Source organism: Aspergillus flavus, chromosome 5 (assembly GCF_009017415.1).
Source record: "Aspergillus flavus chromosome 5, complete sequence".
NCBI lineage: Eukaryota > Fungi > Ascomycota > Eurotiomycetes > Eurotiales > Aspergillaceae > Aspergillus > Aspergillus flavus.
The window spans coordinates 3,475,714-3,485,026 of NC_092408.1; the positions used below are offsets into that span (position 1 = coordinate 3,475,714).

A 9,313-nucleotide genomic window follows, 5' to 3' on the forward strand; every position below is an offset into this window, starting at 1 on the left:
GCCGTCTTCCGATGCCGAGGTTCGTGTGGCTACAAATGCGTCTGTCACAATCCGGGGAAAAAGGCCTGAAGGAATACGAATGCCTGCGTCTCAGCGATAAGTAAATCTTCCCCAGATAAAGAGATAGAAGAGCTCCGATAATTCACAGGCAGCGGCCCTGTCAAGTCTTTCACCTCCAGCTCGTTTGTGTTGTATCTTCCCGTCTTCTTATCTTTGTCCGTTTTCCGATGATCTCGTGATCTCCTTACAGATCCATCGGACTTTATTCGGATTACCGATTACAATACAGACAATACAGTACTCCGTCTACCGCTTTCGTCCTTTCATTTCTGGCTCCAACCTTAGTTTTTCTACAGCCTCAAGCTTGATTACAACCACAACTCCACCCATTGTATATTGCTCTGTCATTTAACCGGTTCTGCTGGGAGGGATTGCCATTACAAGCAGTTTCGCTGATTACTCCTGAGAGGACCTACTAGTAGTACAATACTCTCACTCCCCAAGTGTCGCTATGGCCTCTATGTCGAACCCCGCCTCCGGCGCCGCCAACCCCTCATCGCGGAAAACATTCACCGTTGGGACGCGCAAGTCTAAACTTGCCCTTTCGCAAACTGACCTTGTAGTCTCGGCGCTTAAAAAGGTTTACCCTAACTATGAATTCAAAATACACTCGCAGGAAACTGCTGGCGATTTGAACACAACCATTGCTTTTCGAGAATTTACGACAAAGAACCTATGGACGGAGGAGTTAGAGGAACACTTGATGGCCGGCAATGTGGACTTCATTGTGCACTCTTTGAAAGGTTTGCTATCTGCGTATGGTAGCGGTAATACTGCAGTGGACGCTGATAAAGTGACTGTCCTCAGATGTACCCACTACCCTACCCCCCGCGTGTACGCTGGGCCCTATGATGGAGCGTGAAGATTCCAGGGATGTACTGGTCATCAAGCAAGGGCTACCGAACATGTCTTTATCCGATTTGCCTGCAGGATCTGTCGTTGGCACCTCCTCCATCCGCCGTACTGCTCAATTGGCCTTGAAATACCCTCACCTAAAGGTTATTGATGTGCGTGGGAATATCGGCACACGACTCGCTAAACTAGACGCGGAAGATTCACCTTATACTTGCATTATCCTGGCAGCTGCCGGCTTACTGAGACTAGGTCTCGATGATCGCATCTCGCAGTATCTGGACTCGAAAAACGGTGGGATGCTTTATGCAGTTGGCCAGGGTGCGTTGGGCATCGAAATCCGAAAGGATGATCAGGTGATGCGTGATATGCTGAACAATATCGGTCATAATGAGACGACATTTGCCAGCACCGCGGAGCGGAGCCTGCTACGAACTCTTGAAGGCGGCTGCAGTGCACCACTTGGAGTTGAAACCGAATGGATTAAATCATCTGATGGTTCGAAGAAACTCCGAATGAGGTCCATCGTGGTCAGCGTGGATGGTAAGGAAAGCGCTGAGGTCGAAATCGATGGAAGTGTCGACTCCGTTGAAGCCGCTGAGGACTTTGGCGTGACTGTTGCCAAGGAATTAGTAACCAAGGGAGCAGAGAAGATCCTCGAGGATATCCAGCGGAGTAAGCAAGCTGCTTAAATCATAATAATGTATAGATAGATGTCCTGTGGCGGGGGGCTGGCCTTCTCCGTGGTTCAGAAATTGTATCTAGACAGACAACTGTACATATCTGAGGAAATCTCAGACGTGCTATTGGAAAGTAACACTACGTGGAACCCTGTCGCCCCCCTACAAATTCACTATCCTTTCTAAAGTGTAGAAGTGATAATGGCAGACAGCGAAAAAATCCCAAGGGTATAGATAGAAAAAGCCTTTAACAGCAGCAAGGTAGAGTAATTCGGGCCCCAAAATTATGATATGAGAGCGAATTAAGCATGTGCCAGAGGACCCAATCAGTATTAACCTCTATTCAAAGTATTTCCAGAGCCTCGTGGGTTGGCTTCTGTAAATTCATCCCAGGCTCTAGCTTTCATAGTTTCTTCATCAGCCCTATCCATATCATCCTCATCAACTTCCTCTTGTATACCAGACTTCTCTCCACCTTCAATAATGCCGCCTCTTCTCTTCTCTTCTTCGAGATATTCGTCGATGGTCATAGTAGGCAAATTGTGACCGGATCGGAAGACACCTTGCTGGAGCTGTGTGCGCCGATCAAGTAGTGTAAATGGCTGCATTGGTTTCCCGTCCTTACTCAATATCGGTCCAAATTTGCCTCCTTGCAGAAGCTGGGAAAGGGGAGGATCTAGTCGTTCAGAGTATTCCGACTGTTGAGCGTCCTTCCGGCGCCTAGTGTCTTCGGGTTGGATTTGATCATGGGCTGGTGCCGAGTTGCGAATGGCCGATAGCATAGACAGCTCTTGTGAAAGAAGGTCCAAGGATTGAAACGTCTGGTGAGTATACAGTTTGATCTCTGCAATATAAAGCTGTCGAACATCTTCGTCGTCGGTCTGGAGCTGGCTTTGATTATCGGAGAGGTACTTCAGGTACGTCAGCAAAAATGACAATTCCTCAAAATAGAGTATATTTAACCTGAAGTCTTTGTTTGAGCTCCTTTTCCTCTCTGAACCTAGTTATCTTCACTTCTCTCCGGGCGGCGGCGTCGTTGACAGGCGTCAGCGAAAAGGACGCTGGGTTCGCAGTATACCGTTCATAGAGCTTCTTATCCTTATCATTGAGTAACTCGTAATCATCCAAGCGCGTGAGGTATCTTTCGTATTGTTCAAGTGCACGTCGAAGGCTAGACACGCGGTCTGAGGTGTACGATCTCTGTAGAAGCTCCGCAAGATGGTATGACACCGTGAGATACCTAGTGCGAACCGGAACAAATTAGTCTAGGCCGGGATATAGAAACAATAAGGTGGTAGAATTACGGTAAATCCCCAGTTGCGATATCTTCCAGCGGTTCGTTCGAGCTGAATAACGATAGGACCGCAACAAGCCGTGCGCATTCCTCGAGCTTGGCTATTGTGGCATTGACATCGTTGCGGTATTGCTCTGTGTTAGTGTCGAAGCGGCTTTCCAATGCTGACTTCTCTGATTTTGCAGCAGCAAAAAGAGCGCGAAGACTCTGGGGTTGTTCCATTGTAGTGGTTTAAGGTAGTATATTTGTAAAGATCAAAGCTGCATGAAACAGAGCTCCGCGGAGAGGGGTAAAATTATAGGAATAATTTAAGGTCAATTATGGGTCCGCTCCGCGCCATCGGAACCTCAGGCCCCACCAATTTAAATACACTTAATGTTGATGAAGTATAGGCATACTTCCCCAAAGCATAGAGTCAGTTCAACAATCTATTGTAGAGTTCTATCTACCTTACAACCCTACTTATCATCTTTGAGATGGTTATAACTAACAAAGAAATGCTTACTAGTTATTTTATCCTAACTAGGCTTTAATGAAACATTACAAACACATATTTTATGTTAATGGATGTTGTTTACTGGACTGCAAGGCAGTGTAACATTATAGCACCCGTACGTCTATCTAGTGCTAGTACTTATCTCTTCTCAGGCTACTTCAGGGTGTGGTGAGATCATTCACTTCGAGGGACATTTTCTTTCACAGGATCATGCCAGTCATTTTACCTTTCCTTTCAGTCACTAAGTAGCAATCCATACTAAAATCCAATGCACATGTCCATTTCAACTACTTGTCAGAATTTTGAGCAATCCAAGCAAATCCAAAATGCCACCACCAGAAGTAAAGCCCCTAGCTGGCTATGTCAGGAGCCAAAGCCTCAGGATTCCCTCATCTTTGAATCTGTCCGGGGAAAGAACTATTTCGACTACTGAACCAACTGAGGGAAATGACAGCTCTTCAGAAGAGTCAGGGGACAACGAACAAATATCCACTCAGAGGCCCATCTCTCAAAACAAAAGACTCCAGAGTGCTAAGTTTGAAGCTCTGTACGGTCCTCAACCCAGAGCTCTTTGCCATCCATAGTTGACCTATATTTAGGCTTTCTGAACGAGCTGATACACTTACCGGCAATAGCGGTAGACCTACACTCGACTTGCCGGACGCTGAGCTGTCTACAGCAAACTTGGTAGCTAAACAAGATGCTGGAACTGGGATGCTTGACCCGAGAGAGTATCAGGTAGAACTCTTTGAAAGGGCAAAGTCACAGAACACCATTGCTGTTCTCGATACCGGTACGTGCATTCCGGCCCAACTTGATGTCATCCCTTTCTTCTCGCCTAATTGTACTACAGGATCTGGAAAGACCTTGATTGCCGTGCTTCTGCTAAAGCACATCATTCAAAATGAGTTGATTGATCGCGCTAACGGAAAACCACCTCGCATCTCCTTTTTCCTTGTGCGTATACATGTAGTGTTTGGCTCTTTTAGAGGTGCTAATACGCAAGTAGGTTGATAGCGTGACACTTGCTTTCCAACAGGCCGCCGTCTTGCGCAATAACCTGGATCAGAATGTCGTACAATTTTTTGGCGCTATGGGTACTGATCTTTGGAGCAAGCAGACCTGGGACCATCAGTTTGAGAACAATATGGTGATAGTCTGTACCGCAGAGATATTGAACCAATGTCTACTCAACTCATACATTAGAATGGATCAAATCAACCTACTCATCTTTGATGAAGCCCATCACACAAAGAAAGACCATCCTTACGCGCGGTACGTATTTGGCAAACTTGAGAAAAGAGAAAAGGACAACCTAGGCTGATGGTGATGCTCTTATTTCTAGGATTATAAGAGAATCATATCTCAAAGCAGACCCAACAAAGCGTCCAAGGATCTTTGGAATGACAGCGTCGCCTATTGACACTAAGGGGGATATCATAGAATCAGCTACGTACGTCCTACTGTATATGCAACAGCGCTCTTAACTTACGTTTTATAGGAAGCTGGAGGTGCTCCTAGACAGCAAGATTGCCACAACATCGAAACCTAATCTATTAAGAGAAGTCGTCAGACGTCCGATAGAGGAATCTTGGGAATACGATAAGCTCGATCCACCATTTGCAACCAAGCTGTATCAGATCCTGCAAGCCCGCTTTGGTGACATTAGCTCTTTGCAACCTGTATTCAGGTTTACGTTACAGGCTAGTTCCGAACTGGGACCATGTTGCGCAGATCGTGCATGGGCGTACGCCCTAGCAGATGATGTGTTGCCAAAGCTTGAAGGAAATGTGAGAAAGCTCGCCCAATCTATCTCATCGCCGATTCCCCAGTGCGCTCTCAGAGAAATTTCAAGGATTCAGGAAGCTAGTGACATTGTCAAGAATCATTCGTTCAATAGCCCCAACTTTCCCGGGGAATTGAGCCCTAAAGTACAACTCCTACGCCAAAAGCTTATCAAATACTTTGAGCATCCAACGGAGACAAAGTGTATCGTTTTTACCCAGAAGCGTTACACTGCTAAGATGTTATTCGACCTTTTCTCGACTTTAGAGATTCCATACTTACGTCCTGGTGTGCTGATCGGTGTACGATCTGGTGATATCGTAGGAATGAACGTGTCGTTTCGCCAGCAGTTTCTCGCTTTGGTGAAATTCAGGAGTGGGGAGATTAACTGCTTGGTAAGTAGCACTAGTCCTCTGCACTCGTTCACAGGGCTAACAAGTAGAAGTTTGCTACTTCAGTAGCCGAAGAAGGACTCGATATTCCTGACTGCAATCTTGTGGTTAGGTATGTTACACCGCATTGTTGGTTCACTTATGCTAACAGATTAGATTCGACCTATACAATACCCTTATACAGTATGTGCAAAGTCGTGGCCGTGCTAGACATTCAAGTTCGACCGTAAGACAAGACCATAATCACTACCGAATTACCAAAATTTCTAATTGACATACATACAGTATGCAAGTATGATTGAAAGGTACAATGCTGATCATGCGGCACGACTAGTCGAGGTTCGGGAGGCCGAAGTAAGTGTACAAAATTTATGTACGACTGATAGTTCTAACACAATATTAGAAACTTATGCAGAGTTTCTGTGAAACACTTCCAGAGGATCGAATACTCCACGGGATTGATAGCGAGATAGACTCAATCCTCCAAGATGAAGAAGAGAAGCGAACATTTATAATTAGGGCTACAGGCGCGAAGCTGACTTACCACTCTGCCCTTGCTATTCTCGCACGCTATGCGAGCTCTCTGGTGAGAACCGTCGTCCCGTACTGACACCGAAGAGCTTTTAATTAAGATATCTATGTTATCTAGCAATACGAAAAAGAGACATCAGCTCAGGCTACATATGTGGTGCTTCCACAGAATAACAGTTTTGTTTGTGAAGTCATATTACCGGAAAAGTCGCCTGTTCGAGGACTCACTGGAGTCCCTGCATCGAAGAAATCTGCTGCAAAGCAGTCCGCAGCCTTCGATACATGTGTCTTGCTCCGGAAACACAAACTGCTCGATGATCATTTTAACTCAGTGTATCATAGGCGCTTGCCTGCAATGAGAAATGCGAGGCTTGCCATCACCTCTTCTCGTACAAACCAATACGACATGCTATCAAAACCTTCACTTTGGGGAAAACAACAGGGTACCCTTCCAGAAAAGCTATTTGCCACGGTTATATCATTCATACCATCAGAGCCACTCAGGCGCCGACACAGAAGTATAATCTTGCTCACCCGTGAGAGACTACCTGATTTTCCATCGTTCACCATCTTCCTAGATGATGATATCGAGACCATAGTCGTTACTGAAAGCGTGGAGGAAGCCCTACATATATCCTCGCAAGAATTGGAATACTTATCAACATTCACATTTCGTATTTTCCACGATGTGTTTCACAAAACCTATGCGGAAGAACCTGAGAAATTGCCATACTGGGTTGCTCCAGCAGAAACAAAGAAGTCCAAGAACGTCAGCGACTCAAAAAGCCTGACGGACTGGGAGCTGCTACGTCTTGTGCATGAAAACGAGGAAATACCTTCTACACTGCATCTATCTTCAGAAGCTTTGATCAATCGTTTCGTATTTGACCCGTGGGACGGAAGGTATCGTTACTTCACCATGGCTATTGACAACACACTGCACCCTTCAGATCCGCCGCCATCTTTCCTCCCACGCCGCAAGTTTATGGAAAGCATCATGAGTTATACCTTAAGCGGTTCAAAAAATGCACGGGCAGGGTTCTTGTCAAGGTGTAACTGGCAGCAGCCAGTCTTAGAAGTCGAGCTGGTTCGCCTGCGGAGAAATCTTCTAGACAAGATGACAGACACGGAAAAGGACGTCGAAACTAGATGTTTCGTCTGTATAGAGCCACTAAGGATCTCCGCTGTCAGTTGAGCGCATTTTATCGGATATGGCCCAATAATTACTTGCTGACTTGTTGCTTAGATCCCCGAGGAAATTGCTGCTTCTTGCCTTGCCTTTCCGGCCATAATTAACAGGCTGGATGCGTATTTGATTGCGCTCGAAGGCTGCAACACCTTGGATTTATCTGTGAAGCCCGCATATGCGCTGGAGGCTTTTACAAAAGACTCCGATAACACAGAGGAGCATCGAGTACAACAGATACATGTCCAAAGAGGGATGGGGAAAAACTACGAGCGTCTAGAATTCTTAGGGGACTGTTTCCTGAAAATGGCAACATCGATTTCTCTCTTCGTGCAGAACCCGGATGACGACGAATTTGATTTCCATGTAAACCGGATGTGCCTCATATGCAACAAGAATCTTTTCAACACCGCCCTAAAGAAGGAGCTTTACCAGTATATCCGCAGTCGAGGCTTTTCAAGGTATGAAAGCGTTTATAAGTACCAAGCCATAAGCTGACAGGAAAACTTAGGCATACGTGGTACCCGGATGGCTTAACCCTGTTGCATGGCAGGGACCACAGGAAGAAGGTTTCGGCGGAGAGCAAACATGCACTCAGAGAAAAGACAGTTGCGGACGTTTGCGAAGCCTTGATCGGAGCGTCATTGCTCTCAGGTGGGCTACATAATCAATTCGACATGGCTGTCAAAGCAGTCACTGCTGTTGTTGATAGTCCCAACCATAAGGCCTTATGCTGGGCGGATTATACTTCATCTTACATGTTGCCGAAGTATCAAACCCAGAGCCCAGACGGATATGAGCTGGATCTTGGCCGTAAGGTGGAGGAGAAGCTGGGTTATCGTTTCAAATATCCTCGCCTTTTGCATTCAGCTTTTACGCATCCATCGTACCCTTCGACGTGGGCTAAAGTACCATGTTATCAGAGACTCGAATTTTTAGGCGACTCTTTGTTGGATATGGTTTGCGTAGATGACTTATTCTATCGATATCCGGACAAGGACCCCCAATGGCTCACGGAGCATAAAGTAAGTGTACGGCTTTTTGTGTCTACCAAGCATTTATTGACTATAACCTTACAGATGGCGATGGCATCGAACAAGTTCCTCGGCGCCTTAGCTGTTAAGCTAGGGCTCCATACCCATCTTAGACACTTCAGTAACCCACTGCAATCGCAAATTACTCATTATGCCGAGGAGATACAAGCGGCAGAGAATGAAAGTCAAGGTGCAGTGGATTATTGGTTGGTAACAAAGGACCCGCCTAAGGTAAGAAGGTGCCCTGGAGTACTTATGCGCAGCCCAGGGCTCAGCTACTAATCTTGATCACCAGTGCCTGCCGGACATGGTTGAAGCTTATCTAGGCGCTGCTTTCGTTGACTCGGATTTCCAATTCCGCGTGGTAGAGGATTTTTTCCAACGTCATGTGAAGTCATATTTTCATGATATGACCATATACGACACCTTTGCGAACAAACACCCAACTGTGAGGCTATTCCTACGATTGTTAATGTTTCTATATGGCTGATTAAAACTAGACTTTCTTGCAAAATCGACTGACAAATGAGTACGGCTGTACAAATTATTGCCTGAAAGCCGGGGAGATACCCGTTGTAGATGGGGGTACGGTGAGTGTCCTGGCTGCTGTTATTGTGCATGAAGTTGTCATTGCAGAAGGAACAGCATCATCAGGCCGCTACGCCAAGGTCAAAGCGAGTGAGAAAGCTCTGAGTGTCCTGGAAAACATGGGGCCATCTGAATTTCGTGAGAAATATCATTGTGACTGCCGAACGGCAAATGATTCGCAGCCCATGGATATCGGAACCGCGATTTGATTGGAAGGGTGGTTGGTGGTGGTGTGGGTAATCTAAGAAAATGAGTACGATTGATAATTCGCATGAAAATGTAGTCTTAGAGATGACCGTCGCTTCCGAATTCGAATGATTTACACATAATAGGACAAACGTCTCCATGCTCTGTAACAAGTGGAAGGATGAGCAAGTATGTAGACTATCGTTGAAATTGCCATGGATTGCTTACC

General features: G+C 46.0%; 3 protein-coding genes across 3 annotated transcripts; 2 read left to right on the forward strand and 1 right to left on the reverse strand.

Moving 5' to 3' along the window:
* The first annotated feature begins 131 nt into the window (after nt 1–131).
* F9C07_1699843 (porphobilinogen deaminase, dipyromethane cofactor binding domain-containing protein) lies at nt 132–1,764 on the forward strand. Its single transcript, XM_041293253.2, has 2 exons — nt 132–803; nt 868–1,764. Exons 1-2 carry the CDS (start codon nt 512–514, stop codon nt 1,602–1,604), a joined length of 1,029 nt encoding a protein of 342 aa, XP_041148137.1. The 5' UTR covers nt 132–511; the 3' UTR covers nt 1,605–1,764.
* Nucleotides 1,765–1,924: 160 nt separating this feature from the next.
* F9C07_8962 (putative TOR signaling pathway regulator) lies at nt 1,925–3,108 on the reverse strand (the record flags this gene model as incomplete). Its single annotated transcript, XM_041293267.1, has 3 exons — nt 1,925–2,503; nt 2,556–2,832; nt 2,897–3,108. 3 exons carry the CDS (start codon nt 3,106–3,108, stop codon nt 1,925–1,927), a joined length of 1,068 nt encoding a protein of 355 aa, XP_041148138.1.
* A 43-nt stretch (nt 3,109–3,151) lies between these two features.
* On the forward strand, nt 3,152–9,299 carry F9C07_2285283 (ATP-dependent helicase dcl1). The gene is made up of 16 exons (XM_071510752.1): nt 3,152–3,929; nt 3,982–4,175; nt 4,236–4,339; nt 4,392–4,657; nt 4,728–4,835; nt 4,884–5,562; nt 5,613–5,666; nt 5,711–5,785; nt 5,845–5,913; nt 5,963–6,145; nt 6,209–7,276; nt 7,337–7,737; nt 7,788–8,301; nt 8,356–8,541; nt 8,606–8,758; nt 8,811–9,299. The coding sequence occupies exons 1-16, from the start codon at nt 3,709–3,711 to the stop codon at nt 9,105–9,107; spliced, it is 4,572 nt and encodes a 1,523-aa protein (XP_071364587.1). The 5' UTR covers nt 3,152–3,708; the 3' UTR covers nt 9,108–9,299.
* Nucleotides 9,300–9,313: the final 14 nt, after the last annotated feature.

Excerpts from the sequence above, each read along its gene's own strand:
- F9C07_1699843 (XM_041293253.2), top strand. The coding sequence starts at position 512 with ATGGCCTCTATGTCGAACCCCGCCTCCGGCGCCGCCAACCCCTCATCG. Across the intron at positions 804-867 it reads CATTGTGCACTCTTTGAAAG|ATGTACCCACTACCCTACCC; the intron begins GTTTGCTATCTG and ends GACTGTCCTCAG.
- F9C07_2285283 (XM_071510752.1), top strand. The coding sequence starts at position 3,709 with ATGCCACCACCAGAAGTAAAGCCCCTAGCTGGCTATGTCAGGAGCCAA. Across the intron at positions 4,836-4,883 it reads GATATCATAGAATCAGCTAC|GAAGCTGGAGGTGCTCCTAG; the intron begins GTACGTCCTACT and ends TACGTTTTATAG. Across the intron at positions 5,786-5,844 it reads CTAGACATTCAAGTTCGACC|TATGCAAGTATGATTGAAAG; the intron begins GTAAGACAAGAC and ends ACATACATACAG.